Here is a 24,516-nt window from a genome sequence, read left to right as displayed (position 1 = left end):
CAAAGTTTTCTTTTTGCAGTAATGGCAGTTTTCCTGAGCTTTGCTGCTGTTCTGGAGGGTTCTCCGGCTCCATAGAAGAGACAAGCAATATCTAAACATTCAGGATACTGTAAGGAAATAAATATCTGCTCTAAAGAGGGACAATGTACTCCTTGAAAGAAATACAAGAGGTTTAAAAGTCCTCCAATTCAGAGGAGAATCTCAAACTCCCAGGCAGATAGTCCAAGACAACTACTTTCTGTCCAACGAACTACCATTCTTCCAAGTCAAAAGAGGACATGTTCAGGGAGAAAAGTGACAACACCAGATTGTCTGAATTTGTAAGGTCAGAAATGTGTGTAGATGGGCGAGTGGCAAATGTAATAATTTAAATGAATGTATAACAATAGAGTCATAGAGTCATACAACATGGAAACAGACCCTTCAGTTCAACTTGTCCACGCTAACCAGACATCCCAATCTGACCTAGCCCCATTTGCCAGCATCAGGCCCGTGCCCCTCTAAATCCTTCCTATTCATATACCCATCCGGATTCTTTTTAAATGTTGTAATTATACCCACCTCCACCACTTCCTCTGGCAGCTTGTTCCATTCACCCTCTGCGTGAAAAAGTTACCTCTTAAGTACCTTTTAAATCTTTCTTCTCTCACCTTAAACCTATGCCCTCTAGATTTGGGCTTCCCCACCCAAGGAAAATGACCTTGGCTATTCACCCTTTTCATGTCCCTCATGATTTTATAAACCTCTATAAGGTCACTCCTTAGCCTTTCCATATAACTCAAACCTTCCAGTACTGGCAACATCCTTGTAAATCTTTTCTTCACCCTCTCAACTTTAACAACATCTTCCCTATAGAAGAGCGACCAGAATTGTACGCAGTATTCTAAAAGTGGCCTCGCCAGTGTCTGACACAGCTGCAAGATGACATCCTAACTCCTATATTCAGTGTTCTGACCAATGAAGACAAGCCTGCCAACACTTTCTTCACCACCCTGTCTACCTGCAACTCCACTTTCAAGGTACTGTGCACTTGCACCCCTAGGTCTCTTTGCTCAGCAACACTCCCCAGAGCCCTACCATTAATTGTATAAGTCCTGCCCTGGTTTGCTTTAAAATTGGCTTAAGGTAAGAGACAGAGGGTGGTGGTAGAGGATTGCTTTTCATACTGGAGGCCTGTGTGCCACAAGGTTCGATGCAGGGGCCATTGCTTTTCATCACTTATATAAATGATTTGGATGTGAATGGTATGGTTAGTAAGTTTGCAGATGACACCAAATTAGGTATAATAATCATTGAAAAAACTTTGGGCAGTGATGTTGTATATGAGACTGAAAGAGTTAATTGATTGAATGCATTTATCACAACTCTCTGTAATGAGTTGGACTTCAACTCAACCGTGAGGACTTGGTGAGAGAATAATATATGATCGTTTGGATACCAGCCAAAGGCTAGGTCCTCCCAGAAGTCTTTTTATACACAGAAAATAGGTGCAGGAGTTGGCCTTTCAGCCCTTTAAACCTACTTCCCCATTCAGTATGATCAAAACTGATCATACAACTCAGTAGTAGAGATAGTAGGAACTGCAGATGCTGGAGAATCTGAGATAACAAGGTGTAGAGCTGGATGAACATAGCAGGCCAAGCAGCATCAGAGGTGCAGGAAAGCTGACGTTTCGGGCCTAGACCCTTCTTCAGAAATTGAAGACACCACTCCACCCACCACCGCTGACACAGCTCTGCCCAACACCTCAACAGCCAGCAACTCCAGAGAAGACAGTAGCACCCAGCCCTGCCGAGTCTTCACCATCCCCCCAGACCTCCCCCTTACTGAGCATGAACAGTCAGTCCTCAGTAAAGGGCTCACCTTTGTCCCCCTCCACCCTAACATCAACGAATACCGCTCACGCTTGGACGTTGAGCAGTTTTTCCGCCTCCGCCTCCTCCTCCTCCGCCTCCGCCCTTACTTCTTTAACCGTGAGCCTAACCCTCCCTCTATTGACCCCTTCTCCCGCCCCCAACACCCCCCCTCCTCCTGGACACCACACCAAGGCCTCCTACCCTCGCTCGACCTCTTGATCTCCAACATTTCTGAAGAAGGCTCTCGGCCCGAAACGTCAGCTTTCCTGCACCTCTGATGCTGCTTGGCCGGCTGTGTTCATCCAGCTGTACACCTTGTTATCATACAACTCAGTAACCTGTTTCCACCTTTTTCCCCATACCCTTTGATCCCTTTAGCGTGTTGTAGTGATGTAGTGCTGATTATAACCTGTCAAATAACTACAGAGATGTATAAACTACTTTGCTTTACTTTATAAGATTCTTCTCTTTAGGGATGAAGGTGGGTATCCTCATACAGTCAAGACCATGCAAACCCCTAAAGAACCCACACACTTCAAAGATACAGTAGCTAGTACTCGTTTTAAGCTTTAAATACCCTGTGATTGTAGTCTTCCAACTTGTGTAATGGTAGACTTGGGCCTTCATCCACTCCACAAATCCTGGTCATTCCTGCTGCATCGAACAGCGCAGCAGTCAGCTGTCATTGTAGATTCTCTCTTGCACAATGCCAGGGCATGCCATGATAGTGTACTACAGCATACAGACGGTGGCACACACAATATTAACAGCTATGGGCCGCTGACTGACCCGCCATCTTAAAAATCCTCATCTAGCTTGCAAAATGTCTTTTCAACTTCACTTCATCATTGGAACATTCTAGACAAGTTATTTACTTTTTGTGATACTCTAAGAGTCGTGATGTGCTGTTACTTCAGAACTATTTTGTCTAGTTAATTATATATTTCAGTTCAATGCTTGTATTATTTGAAGTCTGTAAAAGCTTCTTGTCATTAGTTTAAAAAATAAAAGGTACATGCTGGAAATCTGAATTAAAGCAAAACATTCTGGAAGTACTGAGTTTAATGAAAGTTTTTTAACCTGAAACATTAACATAGTTTTCCTCTCCACAGATCAACATGTCTGCAGATTATTTATTTGCACCAACAGTTGACTAATAATCTTACAAACATTATGCATAAAATCCTAAATGGAAATTATTAACTCGCTTAATTGCTAGCCTGGGCCCTGTACTGCCTATAGCAGTAGGGTTCAATAAATGCACAGTGACTAACTCTTGGAAAAAACTAAAGTCAAGAGAGAGTGCAGTTTAAAAAGATCAGTCAGTATATTAAATTGAAATAATGTTATTAATATTCCAGTGTTCTCTTTCAAAAAGGTCTCTTCGAGTAAAACCCAGTGTTACTAATGAAGAACACTGAACTTAGTATGGCAGTCCCTCTTCTTATCAGCCCTATTCTATATAGTGCAAAAGTGCATTCTTAAACCTTATTGCCATGAAACAAGTCCCTGTTGTGTGAATGTATTTGTTTCCTGGAGATACATCAGGATATGCATTTATTGTATGCTGTTAGATTATTAATTTTAGGGATAGAGGCCAAGACAAAGCTTACAGATTCTGACATGGTTAATAAGTCTGGATGGATGAATAATGGTAGGCGACAGAACCTCATATGAATGACTTGAGCACAGGATCACTTTATTTGGTGGCTCCTAAGGAATAAAAGATCAATTAAAATTGTTCATAGTTATGTTCATGTACCCTGAAAACCTGTGCTGTCTGGAGAAATTTTAATTTGGTACGCACTGTTGCATATTCTTCCATTGACTAGCTGAGAGTAGAGGAGGGAATCAAAAATTCACATTCTCCTCATGTAAGCTGACAGAAGTATGCTTACGTTTTGCTCCTGTTGTTTTTAATTATGAAAGGGGGTGCCGTTGCATCTTCACATGCACCCATGTGAAATACTTAAATGATACTCTTTGCTAGCTTAAATGAGTTTGTCCAGCAAAAAAAACCTAACTATTCAGACAAGGAAAGCTCCAGGTCTGATTCCCAGGCAATGCTGTGTTAGCTGATCTCATCCAGGGCAGTACTTGGGTCACTGCCATTAGCAACAGCACAATGAGTTAGGAGATTACAATCATTGAGGCTTTCTGCTCTTTATCAGAGGAGTTCTGGATTGGTCTCAGCTGTAATGTCTACAGTAATTAAGTAGCCTGCTGATGCTCATTGTCCAACACTATACATCAATAATGACAAGTTGGGCAATGTACCAGAAAGTGACTGACACCTTTTGAAACCATTTTCTGGGAAGAAGTCAACATCTTGAAGAAAAAATTGGAAACATAACCATTTGACATGGTGCAGAATGATATTCCATAATCTCTAAATGTTCTGTGTTATTTGACTCCTAATCAGTAGAGAAACTATATAGGATGTGTAATATGGCATTTTTTTGTTACTTTTTCTGTGACTTTCAATGGTAGTTGAATTTAGTTATAAATAGCTCAAGTAGCAGCTGTATTCAACTTGCATCAAAGCCATTAGAGGTCGTGAGGACTGTGTGGACCAGTGATAGCAACCCCACCTCTGAGCCAAAAGGTCAATGTTCAAGTTCCACCTGTTCCATAAGTGTTTTCTTTATTCATTCACAGGATGTGGGCACCACTGGCTAGGCCAGCATTTATTGCCCTTCCCTAATTGACAATGGATTCATGGTCATCATCATCAGACTCTGAATTCCAGATTTTTTTTAATGGAATTCAAATTTCACCATCTGCCATGGTGGGATTCGAACCTTGGTCCAATGAACATCATCTGAGTCTCTGGAATAACAATCCAGCAATAATACCACTAGCCCCATTGCTGCCCCCCGCAACCTCCAGTGTGTAATAACATTTACGAGGAGATTGATTAAAAGAAATTATCAGAGGTTGTGACCAATTTAATAGTTTTGCCATTTTTTTTTTAAATTGCCATAGGTTATTAACTTCTGATGATACATCATTTAATGGGCATGCCTAAACCTTTTCAGTTCCCAAAATTTTAATGTTGGTGGAGCTCACTACAGGAAGGCCTCAAATCAATGACATCAGTAGACCAAATTCTGATTGTGATCTGCTTTTCTGTGTCATGACTATATTTATCTTTGCTGAATCTAACACTCTAATTGGCCCAGATTTTGACATACTTGTGATGGTAGAAAAGTCAGTGTTTGTGATCATTACTTCTCCTGAATTTAACAGTGACTCTGGAATCTGCACATGATGTAGTTATCACTAAAATCCAGATCTTGCTGTCATTGTATTATGATGTAAGGTGTGTGAAATATTAAAATCATTTATTTTAGAATTTGGATTTTGAATTAATGGAATGTAAGTTTTGAGGGGATTTAATGATTAACTTGTCAAATTACTGAAATTATAATCTTGTTTTAAACTGGTATGAGTGCATTCCTGGGATAGTGAGGGGAATTTGTTGCACTATAAGAGCTATACAAGTGGACAGGATAAGGAATAGAGAGAATTGGCTTGCTTTCAGTTTGAAGAATCAAGAATTGGATTTTTTTTCCACTTGCGGAAACCGTTCAGTTTGCAGAAGTCCTGGTCAATGTTGAAGAATGAAACAGTTCCTACTGAAGTAATGAGGTAATTCAAAGCATTTAGAAAACAGATTATCTCAGTGTAAGAGTTTTAGTTGGTAGTCCTGGGCCAGAAGTGTTTAGTTAGAGCTCTAAAGCAGTTTTTCAAAGCTGAGAAAGTTTAAAGGCTATCAAACTCCCAAGATTGGGAATTGAAAAAAATAGTTACATCAAATTTATAGATTTGAAGGGGAAAGGAATTCTCTTTGGTGTTTGAGAACTGTAATGTGATGGTGTTGTGATGGGTAAGATTGTACTTTACTGTGTATTTCTAAACCTTTCTAATTGTGTTTTATATAAATGGTTTGGTTTATTCTATTTTATCTTTATTTGTTTTGCATTATAAACTTATGTTTTGTTATTGCATGCTTGTGTTATAGTGAAAATCCACTTCATTAAGTAAAAACCTTTTTACTCTTTACATAATTTTATCTGACATTTCCAGTAGTATCACCAGCTGGGGTTTCTTGCAGGATTTGAATACACTGAATTTAAGAGGGATCAGTGTCTGTTGTTTAAATTAACGGGTCTGTGGTTGTTGTCATAAAATGGCTATGTTGTAGTGACATTGATTGCATGGAATTTGAAGATGGCTTTGAATTTTGCTAAGAGATTTCTGGAAGTGAATATGACAATGGATTATTTGAAATCTTTCTCTAAAGCTAAACTTAGAGAGTTAGCAGATAAATTGAAGGTAAAAGTAAAAGCAGGATCGCATAAGACTGAGCTACTTCAAGTGATTATCCAACAATTAGAATTGGAAGAAAGGAAAAGTATCACAACTGGAGTTAGCTAATATGCAGTTAGAAATATAAAGATTTTGAGTTAGAGAAAAGCAGAGGATTATGGAAGGGATGTGGAGATAAGAAAACTTGAAATGGAACGGGAGGAAAAAGACAAACACCCAAGGGAGATGCTATTAATGAAATTCAAATTCCAAAAAATGGAGAACTTGGACAACATGGAATGGCCAAAATATGTTTAGACCTTAATGTTAGAGCGTTTTGAGGGATGCAGCTATGACTGTTTATGTCAGTTTGTAAGAAGAACCATCCACAAAGTACAAAGCTGTCGAAAAGACTATATTCAATGCTTATGAGCTTGTGCCTAAAGCTTATCAATCAAAACTTAGGGCTACAATAAAGAAACCTAATCCGACATTTGTAGCATTTGCAAGTGAAAAAAGAAATATTGTGGGATCAGTGATTTAGATCAATAAAGCTATCGAAAAAAATGAGCATGTGAGGGTAATTCTGTTCGTGGAAGAATTCAAAAATAGCATTCCAGCAAACATAAGTACTTTATTTAGATAAGTTGTATTAAAGATCAGAGAAGCTTCACTTCTGGCAGATAACTATGATATCCTGCAGTTAGGACAATGGGTATATTAAAATCCAGAAGTAAGTTGGAGGAATAAAAAATTTGAGAATGGAAGAACTGCTAGTTATAGACAACAAACAGAAGATTGCAGAAGTAATAAAGATGAAAGGTTAGAATCAAAAAGTAGTATTTAAAGGAGTTAGTATGCTTTGTTGTAATAAGACTGGAAATACCAAAGCTAATTGCGCAAGCTAAATGGAAGACCAACTGAAGAAGTAGGTATGTCTAAAGGAACAGCAGGAAAGGAAATAATTTATCTCAAAAAACAAGATTTTTCCATGCTTCAAAACAAGCAGGTAAACCAACAAAATGCCAGGGCAAACTAGAGTAAGTCAGTCACTGATGCTAACTGATGATACTTTTTGCTTTTCAAAGGGGTTAATGAAGGAAAGTGTATTAAATTGAGGTATCCATTATACAGAGTTAGATAAAGAATGACTTGGCAAATGAAAAGGTTCTATTAGGAATTATGAAACAGTTTCTTGTAGAAGAAATTGATCTAATTTTGGGAACTAGCATGGCAGATTCAAGAATGTTGACCTCACCAGAATGATGGAACAACCAGTGGACAGAGAAGAAATTGAAATGTTACAGGAGGAACAGCCTAGATTGTTTCCTGACTTATTCTGACTCCATCTCAGGACCTTAGAATTAGACTGTAAGAAAAGGAGTCTATGAAAAGGAGACAATTTGGAAATTCAATTATCGGATAAAGTTTTGACAAATTTAACTAAAAAGGATGAAGGTAATGAAAATGAAACTGATCTGTTAGCCCATCTTCTTTGATAGAAATGGAACAACTTGATTCAAAATTGAAAGTTATACCAAACTGACTACTCATAAAATGAATCAGAAATAATACTGGAGTTATTATTTTAAAGAACAAATTACTAATGAGTAAATTGAGAATATCCTAAATACCAGCCAACAAGGAATATGCAGTGGTCCATCAGATGGTAGTTCCATCTGAGTATGTAATAAAATTTTGAGTGGTTCATATGAATGGTACTTATGGATGAGTGACGGTGCACACTTTTCACTGCATTTTGTTTTGAATGTACGTGACAATACAGAATATTCGAATGGAAATTCACTTAAGCATTAAGGAAACTCCAGCTTAACTATTAAAATATTTTTAAATGTTCTGAAGAAGATTCATATGACACTCAATGTTAATTCTGTTTCTGTCTCCACAGACGTTGCCAGACCTGCTGAGTTTCTTCATTGCTTTCTGTTTTTATTTCAGATTTCCAGCATCTGCAGTACTTTGGTTTTATTAACACATTTTTATTAGTCAGGGCTGCATAAAGATGTGATAAAATTTTGCCAGACATACCATACATGTCAGGTAGGGGGAAACCTCAACTCAATTAAATCTCTGCCTTTGAATCGAATACCGCCTGCCAGACATTGAACTGGACAAGCTACATAATTACTGTCGCTAAAGAACAGGCCAAAGGCTAGTACTCCTACAGCAAGTAACTCATCTCCTGGCTCCCAAAGTCTGTCAGGATTGATGAAATACTCCCCATTTGTCTTTATAAGTGCAGCTCCAACACACTCAAGAAGCTTTACATCGTCCAGGACAAAGCTGCCTGCTTGATTGGTACCACATCTAACAACATTCACTCCCTCCACCACCGATGCGAAGTAGCAGCAGAATGTACCATCGAAAGATGCACAACTGACATTCACCAAGGCTCCTTAGATGGCACCTTTCAAACACCTACCATCTAGAAGGACAAAGGCAGCAAATACATGGGGACACCCACCATTCACAAGTTAGGCACTAGGAAATGATGCTCACTTAACAAGCAGGTGATTGTACAATTCGGCTGAACAGCCTCTTTCTGCACCATAACCCTTCTGGGCAAGTTGCCCTCCAAGGAATTTATCATCCTTCCTCAGTGTCACTGGGGACAAATTCCTGAAACTTCCTCCTCAATGGCATTGCGGGTCTACCTACAGCGAATGGACTGCAGCGAAACAAGAAAACCAGTCACCAGCAACTTCACATAGGTAGCCATGGATGGGCAATAGATGTTGGCCCATCTAGCGACAACCACATCCTGTGAATGATTTTAAGAAAACTGGAAAAGCCTAAGCTCAGTTGCACTAATACTCAAGGAATAGGCTGTCAAATTCTTATAATGGGAATTGAAGGAAATAGTTAAGTCAAACCTAGAGATGTGATGAAGAAAAGAATTTTCTCTAGTGTTTGAGGACTATAACATAATGGTGTTGGGATAGATGGGAGATTGTATTTTGCTGTGGGTTTCAAAACTTTCAAATTATGCGCTTGTGATCAGTTAGGTTTATTCCATTTTATCTTCATTTCTTTTGCATAGTAAACTTCTGTTTTATTGATAAAACCAAATCTGCACCATTGTGTGGTTGTGTTTCAGTGCAAGACCACCTCATGAAATAAAACAAAACCAAATATGACTTGACATCTGGTAATATCAGCTGGGATCAGAACAAGATCAATGTTTCTATCGAAGTTGCTGCAGAATACAGTCACTTAAAAATTACTGAGTTTTTGCATATTTAATCTTGTTGTGAAACCGTTGTGAAAAGAATTACGCCTTGTGAAATGAAGTGTAACTTTTTTTTTAAACAACTGTCATTGCCCATGTCCTTTTGTATGAAAATCTATATTTTGGTATTTGGATTATGGACCTTTTTAAGAACTGGGCTATTCCAGTAAATGATTGTATGATCAGGTTGCATGCAAGATAGACAACAGAGGGACTAAAAATGTTCAATGTGTTAATTATAGGAGTGCGACTTAGTATTCAGACAATTTTATCTCTTCCACTCTCTGACCCTTCCAGTCACTGTCAACTCTTCTTCGCTGACCTTACAGCGCCCCACTTCTCCCTCTCCTGAACACTTGTTGAGAGTGAACGCTTTGGAGGTGAGCAACCAGGACAGAAAGAGTAGCTTTGACTTGCGGGAGGTAAGCCATGATCCAGAGGGTCATTAGTGAGAGGGTGTGCCAGGCAGGATCGGTAAACTGAAGTAGCAGAAATGAGCAGAAAGGTCACTGAGTAGCATTGTCTGTGAACCAGAGATTCTGCAGGAAAAGGGAGAGTCAGGACAGTTGAGACCAAACCAAAATGACGCTGCTTGGATCAGTTGGCATGAAATGACTTTAAACTAACCTTGCGATGTTAATCATGAATACAGGCTCTATTTACTAAATGATGTTAAAGTAGAACAACTTAAAATTGGCTCTTACTATAATTTTCCCATGGCAATACAATTACCAGTTCCATGCTGTCAAACTGTAGTAATCTGGTAGCTCTTGTGTGATTTAATGTAATTGATGATGTATGACAACTGACAGTTCTTAAGACTGTTCTTAACACTGTTAACATGACTGTTAATATGAAGGTCATCACGATTTGTTGAATTTATTGAGGCATTTCTCTTCTGTCTTGAAATTGTGTCAAATTAGAAAAGAATTGGACTAGTCCCTGAAGAGATGTCTCTTTTATCTGTTCATATTTTCTTCCCCCTCCACATTGCCAGTAAGGCAACCACAACTTTGATTTTTCCCACGTTCCATCCAAATTTGTATTTTCATGCTGTTGAATTTTTTTTTATTTGAGATTGAGAATTTAACCAAGGTGCAATCTCTTGATGTTACAGCTCATGTTGTGTCCTGTACAGTTTGCATACTGTCTTTACTTTCATTGTTAAAATAAACAATTCACCCATCAGCTTCAGTCTACCTTCTGATCACACGATGAGTTAGTAAAAGTTCTGCTTTACTTTCAGTGATAACATTTTTAAACCAGTTTTCTTTTTTGACTTCCCAGTTTCTGAGATTAATAGTGGATTAATCAGTAAATTGTCACTTAACTCCCCTTGATGTTATGGCTGCATGTGCTCACTCCTGCAGATGCAAAGTTAGACAAAGCAAATATTTTCTGACCAGGATGTATGAAAATAAATTTACTTAGAGTTGTAATTGCACTGTAGAATGTTTTGTAACAACAGCTGTAATGAAATTTTTAAATTTTCTACCTCATCAAAGATGTTAATTCATTAAATTTAATTATTTAAATGCATTAATTCCTTTCACTCAGTAACAGAAGGGGATATTTTGATGAAACTGTTATTCAGCTGTATCACACTGTATGCTAATCACATGTATTTTTGTGACAAACGTAAACACCAGAAAATCAATTAAAGGTAAGTATAAAGTAAAAATATGTAATGAATTATGGACACTGAGTGCACAAGAAGCCAGCAGGTTTTGAATCTATGAAAAGGGTAGACTATTTTTGGTTAGATTGTAGTGATTTTGTCAGTTGATCTCTTGTGTTATACGCAGTCATTAATTCGTTATATAACAGTTATTAATTTGTTGAGAATCAAATCAGTGGATGGGCACACATCTGAAAGTGCTTCATCGTGCTGGAAAGGAGCCAAGGGGAGCAGCTAAAGTGCAATCAATATCTTGATGAATGCTTTTTTCAGTCTTTCAGTGGTGGGTTTTTGAGGTACCCATACATAATTTCCATGTCAAATTCACAGAATCACAGAAATTGTTACAATGCAGGAGGTTGTTTTTTTTTTTCTTTTTTCATTCATGGGATGAGGGGTGCACTGGCTAGGCAGCATTTAACATTGCTGTGGGTCTGGAGTCACATGTAGTCCAGACCAGGTAAGGATTGACAGTTGCCTTCCCTGAAGGGCATTAGTGAACCAGATGGGTTTTTCCGATAATCAACAGTGGATTCATGGTCATCGTTAGATTCTTAATTCCAGATATTTATTGAATTCAAATTCTGGCATCTGCTGTATTGGGATTTGAACCTGGTCCCCAGAACGTTATCTGGGTGGCTGGATTAACAGTCCAGCGATAATACCACTAGGTCATCATCTCCCCACAAAGCTCGTTGTGTCTGCATCAGCCTTCCTAACAAACAATTCATTTACTGCCACTGTCTCACTGTGTCTCTGTAACCCTATGCATTCTTCCTTTCCAGATTTAACTGCAGCACACAGCACTTTTGGCATGTTGATGATGTTACAATCTCCCTAACGGGGTGGCCATCTAAATATATACTACTATCCACCTACATTACATCGGCTACACTTCAAATGATAATTAATTGAAAGTGAAGTGCCTCAAACTGCCTCATGGGCAAGATAAAACATGTTCTAGTTCTCTTAAAATAGCTTGTTAAATTGCTATAGTGCATTCCTCTTGATTCCACGTACTGTAGCTGTAACATGTTAGTGTTGCAGAAACTGCATATTATGGACCAATAGCAGAATATCAAAAGGAAAACCTACTCTGCCCTAAATAAAAACTGAAAGAACTGCGGATGCTGTAAATCAGGTCTGGCAGCATCTGTGGAGAAAATCAGAGTTAATGTTTCAGGTCGAGTGACCCTTCCTCAGAACCTGGCCCTAGATGGTGCCAAGCCTCTTGTTGATTGCATCCATTTAGATGAATGATGAGTATTCCATCACACTCCCGAAGAGCCTCATATATTAAGCAAGTTTGACATTATGGGAAGTAAGTCTTTCTTTGCAACATACACAATGTCTGTCCTGGACTTGTGCAATTATTGATATAGATGGCCCAGTATTCTTTTAACCAACAGTGAGCCTTAAGATATTGGTCATAATTTGCCGTCAAAATAGTGTTGTGTCTAATGGCAGCCATCGTTGTTTATGATCAAATGGTACAGCAACTTCAAGCAAGGGCAAATGCCCCGTTAAACTCCAAAATCCAAATGTTTTGACATTGATTTTATCCATTTCAACCTGTTTTATCTGTTTTGGCACTATTTATTTCTGAGTCTTTTAGACTGATTGCTTGCAGACATGCTTGTTGGTTTTAATTCTTCACTTACCAACAAGATACCCTTTGCGACAATGCTATTAGCTCTCACTTGATGCCACATAACAAAAACTAAAGTCTGAATATGCAAAGGCACAATTCTGACTAACAGCAATGTTCTTAGGTGCCCTACTGCAGCAAACTATGGTTTGTAGATAGTGGAGAGGAGCTTGGAAAATCACAATACATTTGTAGATAAAAGGATATGGGAGATGCCTGGGCTCTGTTGTATTCAAGGTGGTCATTATGAGACACTTGCGTAGATTGAATGTTAACTCAACCCAAGTCTGAACATAATGCAGATTCTCCTTATGTGACATACAATTCCTCTCAAAATGATGCAGTGTAATAGTGTACTCTCAAATCAGTAGTTAAACCGCCACATTTCTGATCTTGTGATGAAGGGAGTACTATTAATGAAGCACTTGAAGATGGTTGAGCTGAGATTAAACTTTAGCATTAATGATCAATGTTTAATAACTATAGCCATCTTCCTCCTGTATGTGTTACGACACCAGCTCAACGTAATTTAATAAACTAAAGCTAAAAAGTTTAATTAACTCCTTTTGCTAAGGACAGGTGGGATAGCTTCTGGAAAAGTAATTGCTCTAAAAACATTTAACTGGTTATGATAGCCGCAAACTATCAAAAGGAAGTTGTTCAAGAAAAACCTGATTTTTAAGAGGCCTAGTTATTTCAGTTTGAGTTTAACACTGGAAATGAAACATTGCCTTTTCTGGCAATAGGCCTTTTGGGTTGTGTGTGTAAGAGGCCTTTTGTAATACAGGATAATGATGACACTTCTATATCCATCATTAAAATGTGGTTTCCGCGAAACTGTCAAACTGGGCTGTGGCCGTATGCAGTTCTTCCCAAACATTTCCCAACTGTGATCCCCATTTCAAGGCTTGAAAATTGTTGCAACTTTTTATTGAGACCTGAGAGGATAATTGTTTTGGGTGTGGGATAGGCGTCTGTTACAGTGAGAGTACAACTGTTGTAGCTCAGTCACGGTTCCACAACAGCCAATGGTACCTCAGAGCTCATGATCCCAGTTGGAAAGTTCTGTGTTAGTATGAAGAGAATAAATATTCACAAAATAAGGAAGGTAGTTAGTTTGTCTTCCTGAGTTGAACGTGTTAGAGGAAGGAAAAATATATTTGGAGGAGCAAGTGCTGAACACATCATGAATTCTGGAACAGATGATTCGAGTGTTTAAACTGACTTGTCAGAGCAAAGAGATTTTCCATGTTCGCATGTTATGAAATGATAAGACTCCTCGTGCATTGCGCCAGGAAACAGTAGCCTGTTGGTTTGCAATTGTGATCTTCTACACGATACCAATCTTTACTGGTTATTGTATGCAGTTGTTGAATAGTTGTTGAATTTTCTCAGTTTTCCTCACTGCCACACTGGTACTAGATGGAGAGCAGCAAAATTAAAGAAAATCACACAAGGCCATGTTCCAGCATTTGTTTCAAGGTTGGGAACATCCATCTGTGTGCCACCATGGGTGATGTATACTCTGGGCAAAACCAAAAAGAAAGGGATTAATTTGCTGACACCAATGCACCACATGCATACATGCACAAAATTAAGATAATTATTGAACATTAAAAGAAAAGTGTATTTTGTTTCATGCTTTATTTATGTGACCACTGTAAAATACTGTTGTCATAATATGCTGGTTTATTAAAACAATTTGTATTTATAGCTAACACATCGTTGATTATGCACGCAGTATTAAATCAATTTCTGAAACTTAAAGGAAAAGTTGTACTTTGTTTTAGTTTATTTCTGTAAACCAATATATTGTCTCTTTGATAACAGTATCATTAATTGGTATTTGTAAATGTTCGTAACTATATTCGTAAGTGATATTGCCTTTGATGCATATGGCCCTTGGTGTCAGCAAACACAGCCAAAGTAAAATGAAACCATACTTTCAACTGATCTATTAAAATTCTTAGTCGACAATCAGTAAGATGTTTTAAACACCAGGTAGAGAAATTTCATAAATTTTTGCATGTAGAGAGTAATGGAGCAGGTCCATTAATATGAATATGGTTTATGTAACAACTTGCATGAACTATGATTACTATTTTTTTTCTCTGTCTCTCTGTTAAATATTTCCTCTCTTTCTACCTTGTCTTTGCATAGTGCCTGTTTCTGTGTCTCGAACCTTTGCTTTTAGCAGAGGCGAATCTCTTGCTGGGTCCCCAGGTAATTTTCTGTGGCTTCATTACATATTTGTATTCTTCCTGGACATATTCAAGAACATACACAAAAATTGCATTTACCTGCACCAAATCTCACTAGATTCCCACTCCATGCACCTTTTACTATCTCATTTCATATTTTCTATATTTTATCTGTTAAAATATTTTATCTCTTTTTTCATCTGAAAATTATGCATATTTTTTCCTTTTTCTGCTTCCACACTTGCTCAATATCTTTATTTTTGTCCTTGCTTAACAGTTTTATGAATATAAATGTCTTTCCCCTGAGATTCCTGGGGCTTAAAAGGCTACAAGTCGAACCTAAATGCAAAGAGTGCCTAAAATTAGGGCTGTACCTTTTTTTGTTTTTGCATTATTCCACACTGCCTAGACTGGATCTTCAAACTTTGATCAATACATTGCAGGTGAATTTTCAGTCTCTACCCTTCATGTTAATGAGATTAAGTGGGCTATCCGTGATGAGGGAGTTTTTGTACCACTGTTTATCATTCTTGGAAGGCTTCTGATTCTGAAAGCCTAAAACTTTTCATAGATCCCGAAGGGGACCAATTAGCTTTTCTGTTGGAATATGTCTGAGAGCCAAAGAATTGTGGTTGAATTAGATCACCCACATTAAAGAGATCTTGCGGATAGCAATTGCTGCCTTAATGTGGATTACCCCATTGTTGGGTTTTTGGAATAGAGTCTTAAACCTTAACAGAGAATGGGCAGTGAGTTTAGTCCAGTGGATACATACTGGTGGAACTGGGTCCCAGGAATTTCCAGGTCAGATGTCTTCAAAATATTTTCATTTCTTCAAGTTTCCCACACCGTTGTTTTCTTTGGCCTTGAGATTGCAACATGAAATACTGGATTAAGAATACTTACATTTTTGTATGAATAAAAGTCTGTGCTAATATAAAAGTTTGTCTTAATGCAGTAGGCTTATTTATTTTATAATAACAAGAATGAAATTTCATACTAATTGATTAAGCATTTGTGCACCAGTATTCCATAGCTTCAGCCCAGTCTTAGTGCACGCATGGTTTTTCTCTGTTGCTTTTTTCAAGTAAAATACCCAAGACTTGGCTCTGTTTAAGTCAATATTTCCATTGTTTTCTTTAACTAACCATGTATTAGCGTAATTCTGTTACACATTTCTGAGAAAAGTATATGCAACTCAAAAGTGTTAACTCTTGTTTCTGTCTCTACAGTTGCTGTCAGACCAGAGTTTATTCAGCACTTTTTTATTCAGATTTCCAGCATCTATAATAATTCTAATTTTGCATTACAATTACACATTTAATTGTTTTGGCATATTATGGGATACAATCAAAAATTTATTATGTGCTTTTTCTTTTAAGCATCTTTGTGTGTATATTTTTCATGAAACTAAGACATGTTAATGGTGGGTCCACCTTCTATTTTCAGCGCCCAGTTACAGCCAAAAGAAACTGCTAGGTGCTGTAAGGAGCACCTTTAGAGTTGACATTCTCAAAGGACAAAATCAGATGGATTGAAACGCTTTCATCATTTTACATTTATCTTGGGTATTAAGTAGGGCTTCTGTTGAAGAAGTAGGATTAGTGGAATCACAAGACATCAACTCCCTTTGATCGTTCTGTGCTTAAGTCATGTTAAATAGAATATATTTATGTATAAAGTGCTCTTGACGTTGACTAAAGCATTCTTGACAATGTATCTCAGCCTCCATCTCATAAGAACGTTTTCTGTTGCAAGGAACAGAAGGCCATTCAGCCTGTTGAGTCCGTCCCACCATTCAGTAAGACACCATCTGCAAACTAACAGCTTAATGCCTTTGGATGACAAAAATCTATCAGTCTCAGATTTGAAATTTACATTTGATCTGGTATATATTGCTGCTTATGTAAGAGAGTTTCCAATTTTCGCAAAGAAGTGTTTCCTAATTTCATTCCTGAAAGATCTAACCTAATTTTTAGACTACCCTACTACCAAAAGCAGTTTCTTTCTATATATCCCATATGTTTGCCATAGTATTTTGAAAAGTTTGATCAATCCAAACTTTAATCGTCTAAATTCAAGGGAATGCATCCGTAGTCTATGTAATCTCTCCTTTAGTTCAGTCTTTGGGGTCCAGGTATAATTCTGGTAAGTGATGCTCCACTCCTCCAAGGCCAGTTAAGCCTTCTGAAAATACAGTGATCAGAACTGCTCACAGTACTTCAGGAATGGTAAAGCGGAAACATGGTTTCTAGTACTCTAAATATAAAGATTTGCCTTCCATTAGCTTTTTCGTTATTATTTGTATCTGTTTATCACGTTTTTATGAGCTAAGTGCCTGGGTCCCAAATTTCTTTGAACCTCCACTGTTTCTAACTTTTCACCATTTGGAAAGTAACCTCTTCTGCCCTTTTTAGGTCCAGAGTGGATGATTTTACCTTTGTCTCTATTTACTGCAGTCATGCCCATTCACTTACTCTGTCAACATCTCAGCAATTTTACACTTCTGCCTACACTGCTTACAATGCCTACAATGCCACTTGTCTGACACAGTGACAAATTTAGAAATTAACTTTCCATCCAATCACTTAAGTCATTGACAAATACAGTGAACTGTTGAGCCTTCAACACAGATCGTTGCAGTGCTCTGCAAGTTACATATTTCCAATTAGAGTGCTTGCCTATCATTTCTAGTCCATCTCCTACAACTCAGTTAGGTTCTTAATCATATTAAATTTATCTACAGCTCCATGGCTTTTTTCCCACACAGGCTGTCCCTTATGAGGGATTTTATCAAACCTGGAATATGACTCTTTGTGTTTCGCACACCAAGCTACAAGTTTGAGTGTTTTTCAGTGTGATTATTAATTTAATGAAAAGTTAAGAGCAGTTTTGTTTTGTGGAATTTTGCCCATTAGCAAGTGAATTTTGATTGCTGAAGTCATTTTATTTAACTTTGTAGTTTATTCATGACAATGTCAGGTATCCTTATTCAGAAGAGTTAACCCAGAGCATTACTGTATGTGGCTTATTAAATTCAAGTCTTTAGCCAAGAAGTGAAGACCTTTCACTGTCAAAAATGTGTGCTTCGTAAGATACCGACATTAACAGCTTGTTCTCATGTTTTCTGGTTACGACTATACCTATTTTTTGTCATTGTATGATGGTGAACCTATTACAGGAGAGAAAAAACTATGCAATTTACTTTAAAAAGCTCATGACGAAAGAAAGCTAATGTTTAAGATGTTTGTAAGTTTAAAGAAAATGTTTTCATATGGTGTCTTTTTTCCCAACGCACTTTACAGCTAAAGAAGTCATTTTGAAGGGTACTGTAGTATGAATACTTTGTTACTGGCTTCTATTAACTAAAAAGGCAAATTGAGTGCTGAAAATCTAAAATAAAGGATGATAGCATATCAGATTGACAATGGTTAGACAACATTTCAAGATATTTTGGAGGGTTTGAGCTATAAGAAGAGGCTGAACAGGCTGGGGCTTTTTTCCCTTGAGTGTCAGAGGCTGAGGGGTGACTTTATAGAGGTTTACAAAATCATAAGGCGCATAGGGTGAATAGCTAAGACCTTTTTCCCAGGGTAAGGGAGTCCAAAACTAGGCAGAATAGGTTTAAGGTGAGGGGAAAAAGGTTTGAAAGGGACCTGAGGGGCAATTTTTTTCACACACAGGGTGGTGTGAGTATGGAACGAGCTGCCAGAGCAGGTGGTGGAGGCTGGTACAATTACAACATTTTAAAGGCAATCTGAATGGGTACATGACTAGAAAGGGTGTAGTGGGATTATGGTCCAAATGCTGGCAAATGGGGCTGTCAGTTTAGGATATCTGGTTGGTACGATCAAGTTGGACTAAAGGGTCTGTTTCCATGCTGTATGATTCTATATTTGACAAAGGAACCCACCTGATAACGCTCGTAATGTGCCTGTATTTGCCATTTTGTGGCAATGTTGATACCCGTTGCAATTAATAGTCATCTTATCCATAGATTCTCTTGTAACCAGGATACTTTCGGGTATGGGTGTCTCTCCAAGATTCAGGCAGTGGATGTGTAACAAGGCCAGTCATCTCTGGACTACACAGAAGCTCCATAATTGACTTGCTAAATCAGTACTTGTGCATCCTGGAAGGTCAGGCCTGAAAGTGGCCAGGAGCTCTTCCCACTCTGCTCCAAACTGACAGTGGCCCCTAGCTAGTAAAAAGTTATAGGAAGAAAATATTCACTCTTTTGTAACAGGAGGCTCACTGTTTCAAATGGCTAAACTCTAGCAAACCTGCATGCTTTGAGTGCCAAAGCTTCTTCTCCACTGACTTAGGGATGGGCAATAAATGCTGCCTAGACAGTGATGTCCTCATCCTGTGAATGAATAAAGGAAAAAAAAACTTGTTCCTGAACTTCCAAACTTATTAAGTTCAGTCCTCACCTTGTGACATCTGATTGTGCACTATACATTTGGCAAACAGAAATAATTCTACACATACAGATTTCACAGTAGTTTGGCAGCATCTGTGAAGAAAAAAAATCAGAATTAACGTTTCGGATCCAGTGACCCTTCCTCAGAACCGGACCCGAAGCATTAATTTTCTTCTCTGATTTTTTTCTTCACAGATGCTGCCAGACCTGCTGAGCTTTTCCAGCAACTTCTGTTTTTGCTCCTGATTTACAGCATCCACAGTTCTTTTGGTTTTCACAGTAGTTTGAATTGAAGATTTTAAAATTTAGTAATGGAATTCCACTAACTTTGGTTACTTGCCTGATTGAAAGGAGAGATTATTTGAAAGGTGGTCATATGTCTAATCCCATCAAAAATTGGGCTGTTTGGATGTTCCTTTTGTTTGTATATTTAAATAAGATATCGAATAGGATATAAAATAATAAATAATATAAAATCAGATGTGCCATTAGCTACCCAAAAAAAATTCCAAAAGAGATGAGGACCTAATGGTAGCAACTGACCTTTGTAAAGTGGTTATCAGTTTTCATGGGTTGTTGTTTCATTAGGTGAATGATATTGGAATAAGCCAACAGATATTGAGTACTGTATTTGTCTGACCATTTACAGTCGACGCAACATCAAGCACAGTTGAGATGTTTTGCATAATCCAGAATAAAGTCACTCCTAGACTATTCTCAAAAGTGCACTTTAATTCCAGTCAAGAATACCAGCAGAAATCATAGTTTGCCGAAATGTACTGTCTTCAATGTGGGTAAATATCCCAGAGCACATCAGAGCAATATAAAGTAATGTTTTCCTAAATAAACAGAGAGATTTGGGGGACGGTGACCAAAATCTGGGTTCAACTAAAGGAGATGAAGGGGCTCACGGATTTAGACAAATATTGAGACAGTTTGAGTAAAGAGAAGTGGCTTGCGTAAGAGATTAGATTCCGATTCAGCCAGCATGATGCAACATTTATTTTCAGCAACCAATATCAGACCATTTTGAATTAGACATTGCTCACAAACATTGATACACAAAGGTGCTTTAGCAGTGTTGAAAGAAAATGATTGTATTGAATGGATGTGAACGCTAGTGACAGAAAGAAAATGACGTAGTTCAAATTTGTTGAGCCATTCAAGTCATTTGTTGACTGATTTCAGAGTTGTGCAGATTTCATAACAATTTGTTTTTCAATTGGCAGACAATTTGGATTACTTTTGAGTATGGTTTATAAAGAAGCAAAGGCTTAGTACTGGGCATATTGTGTATGTCAGTTTACTGAATAAATGCTTGAAAGCCAAGCGAAAATATGATTGAGGCAGAACCTTTGGTATTTAACATAATAACCATGGACTTTCCAAATTGTGTTTTGGTGGAAGAAGTCTAGCACCTGTTGGTGACCAATTAGCAATTTAGGGGGTGATTCCCACAGATGGTCTGAACTTTGCTGAATGTCGGATGTGTAGTGTGACATGCCATATCAGATCTGAATCTCTGAATTTGCAGGCCTGCTTCCTGCCAATGTTCACTGCCTATAAGAAAGTCATAAATACCTGCTATTGCTGCAGATCTGAATAACCTGCAATTTCACTGTGGTCAAAAACTTCAGGCTATCCAGAATTAGTAACTAAAAAGCTTCATGTATCAATTATCACTCCTTAGTCTGCTACCCTGAACTACTGATTTCTGCCTGTCACTTTCTGATTCTCTAGTTGAAGAGTTGGGCACCCTGAGCTATGAGGTAAAATAAGGCAAAAAGATCAAGGACATAACCTCTCATAATTAACTTATTACTCCATCTTAGAATTTTTTTAAACTCTTGGCATTCTGGATTTCTGTTCTCTCCCTGTGCACGCGATGCCCCATTTCTTACGGTTTGAGCGTAAGGAATAAGTGCTGTCCAGTCAAAAATCACAGGAAAATTTTTCTCTTCTAAGGTTCTAGTCATGAAAAAATATAAATAATAGTGATGTATAGATGGTGTTGTTAGCAGTGCAAATAAACTTTCTCAATGAGATTTTAGCTGTTGATGAAAATGTATAACTAATTAAAGTGTTAAAAGATCATCAATGCGAAGATAGTGATTCATGGTAAAGCAATGCGTCAAGGGATAAACTTTTTGCTTGGTGAGTAGTAAAATGCTCTGTTTGCGAGTGTGATTATGGCAGGTTCAATCAATGCTCCAAAAGGGAATAGGATAAGCATCAAAAGAGAAGCATTTGCAGGGCTACGAAGAAAAGCTGGAGACCTGGGACTGTCTAATTGCTCTTGCATGGACTCAATGAGCTGAATGGCTTCCTTCTGTACTGTAACTTTTCTATAATTGACCTTGAAATATTGAATGGCAATTGTACCTTAATCAGACTTGGAACTATGTCTGGGCGTAATGTTCAGTATAACACTTTATATCTGAAGCTGTTTCTGCTGATAACTAGCTTTGTCAAAGTCACTTAAGCAATTTGTTTGTCAAAACATTAGGAGCCATTTGTAAGATTTTTGTGACTCACATTTATGTAAAAGTATTTGCAAGATGACAACTGAAGGGAGTCATTTTTGTTTCTCTTCAATTCTTATGTACCCAGTCACTAGATCACCATCTCACAGCAGTGGAGGACAATGGGCAGACCCAGGAAATCGGACAGAACGGGTTGAATTTGGGGGTGGTACCTATCAACAAAGCTTTAGTAGTTATTCCTACGTTCCAGACTACTCTGTGCGGTTATTAACTGATGTCCAGTTTGTGAAGGTAAAAAGTTGCTTCTGTATTATGATCCTATAAATATGCTATTTCACTATATGGTTGGAAGCTAATCATATTTGTATGTGTAGTGACGCAGCTGTACATTGCCCACTGTGTCAGCCAAGACAACCCTCTGGTCACTGAATTGCTATACACAGAAGTGCATGCATATATTAATGCAAATGTGCAAATGTAAATCATTCTAAATGTACCCATCACATTCACAGCTCTTAGGCTTTTTGTGGAAGTTTTGAATTAAGGCTAGTAAATATTTTGTCAGTATCAGAAAGAGGGACAATATCTTGGAAGGTCTTCAAATGAAGCTTTGTGGGTAGAGATTAGCAATTAATAGAAGTTGGTCACAATGCTGGGAGTTTATTATGGACCTTCAAACAGTCAACGGGCAATAGAGGAACAGATATGTTCACTGATGTGCGTAAAAACAATAACAGCGTAATTATATTAGGGGATTTCAACTTCTCCAACATTAATCGAGATTGTCATAGTTTAAAGGTTTAGAGGAGCAGATTTCTTTAAACATATTCAGAGAAGCTTTTTAAATCAAGATGTATTTGAAAAATCATGACCTAATTAGGGACAGTCAACATGGCTTTGTGCAGGGCAGGTCATGTCTTACTAACTTGATTGAAATTTTTTGAGGAGGTTACGAAGGTGATCAATGAGTGTCGAGCAGTGGATGTTGTCTACACAGATTTTAGCAAGGCTATCGACAAGGTCCCTCATGGTAGGCTCGTCCAGAAGGTTAAGATCCACAATGATTTGGCTGCTTGGGTGCAGAATTGGCTTGACCAAAGGAGGCAGAGTGTAGTGGTGGAAGGGTGTTTTTCTGGCTGGAGGTCCATGACTAGTAGTGTTCCACAGGGATCCATACTGGGAACTCTGCTATTTGTGATATATATAAATGACTTGGATGAAAATGTAGATCGGTGGGTTAGTAAGTTTGCAGACAATACAAAGATCGGTGGAGTTGGGGATAATATAGAAGGTTGTCAATGATACAATGGGATAGAGATCAGTTGCAGATATGGGCGCAGGAATGGCAGATGGAGTTTAATCTGGGTATGTGTGAGGTGCTGCACTTTGGGAGATCAAATGTTAAGGAAAAGTATGCAGTCAATAGCAGGACCCTGAACAGCATTGCCAATCTAGCTGTGCGAGACCCCTTGGGGATGAGCGACCATAACGTGATATAAAATTTATCAACATGGAGAGTGAGGTAGTTGATTTAGAGACTAGGATGCTGAATCTTAATAAAGGAAACTATGAAGATATGAGGCATGAGTTGGCCTTGATAGATTGGGGATGACTGTGGATAGGCAATGGCAAACATTTAAGGAATATATGAGGGAACTGCAACACCTGTTTATTCCTATCTGGCACAAAAGTAAAATAGATAAGACGGCCAATCCATGGCTTACAAAGGAAATTAGAGAAAGTATCTGATCCAAGGAAGAAGCATACAGATTCTCCAAGATAAATAATACGTCTGAGGATTGGGAGCAGTTTAGAATTCAACAAAGAAGGACCAAGGGATCGATTTAGATGGGGAAAATACAGTATGAAAGTAAGCTTGCAGGGAACATATAAAGGCTGACACTAAGAGTTTCTACAGAGATGTGAAGAGAAAGAGGGAGGATGTTCCCGATGGTGGGTGTGTGCAGAACTAGGGGTCACAGTCTGAGGATTCGGGGTCGACCATTTAGAATGGAGATGAGGAGACATTTCTTCACCCCAGCAGTGGTGAGCCTGTGGAGTTCATTATCGCAGGAAATACTCCACACCAAAACATTGAATGTATTCAAGAGGCAGCGAGATATAGCACTTGAGGCAAATGGGATCAAAGGTTATGGAGAGAAAGCAGGATTAGGCTATTGAGTTGAATGATCAGCCATGATTGTGATGAATGGTGGAGCAGGCTCAAAGGGCTGAATGGCCTCCTTCTGCTCCTATCCTCTATGTTTCTATGCGCAGCAAGATCTTGGGGTTCAAGTCAATCGCTCCCTGAAAGTGGCCACGCAACTAGATAGGGTGGCAAAGAAAGCCTTCATTGGTCGGGGAATTGAGTACAAGAATCAGGATGTCATGTTGCAGCTTTCTAAGACTTTGGTTAGGCCACACTTGGAGTATTGCATTCCGTTCTGGTTGTCACATTACAGAAAGGATGTGGAGTCTTTGGAGAGAGTGGAGAAGAGGTTTACCAGGATGCTGCCTGGATTAGAGGCTTTGAGCTATAAGTAGACACCAGAAAAACTGAATCAGAGATAGTAGGAACTGCAGATGCTGGAGAATCCGAGACAACAAGGTGCAGGGCTCGATGAACACAGCAGGCCAAGCAGCATCATAGGAGCAGAGAGGCTGAC

The 24,516-nt window shown here is 38.3% G+C and overlaps 1 protein-coding gene across 1 annotated transcript in view; it reads left to right on the top strand.

Moving 5' to 3' along the window:
- The window catches only part of LOC109922757 (metal transporter CNNM1-like), a 122,216-nt gene that overhangs the window by 52,174 nt on the left and 45,526 nt on the right, over positions 1-24,516 (top strand). Inside the window, exon 6 of the mRNA XM_048608679.1 lies at positions 21,978-22,141. Within this exon, the coding sequence (XP_048464636.1) occupies positions 21,978-22,141 (164 nt within the window). The remainder of the gene's footprint in view (positions 1-21,977; positions 22,142-24,516) is intronic.

The sequence above is a fragment of the Rhincodon typus genome, chromosome 20 (genome assembly GCF_021869965.1).
Source record: "Rhincodon typus isolate 14 chromosome 20, sRhiTyp1.1, whole genome shotgun sequence".
NCBI classification, from domain to species: domain Eukaryota; kingdom Metazoa; phylum Chordata; class Chondrichthyes; order Orectolobiformes; family Rhincodontidae; genus Rhincodon; species Rhincodon typus.
This window is presented reverse-complemented; position numbering and strand designations above follow the sequence as displayed.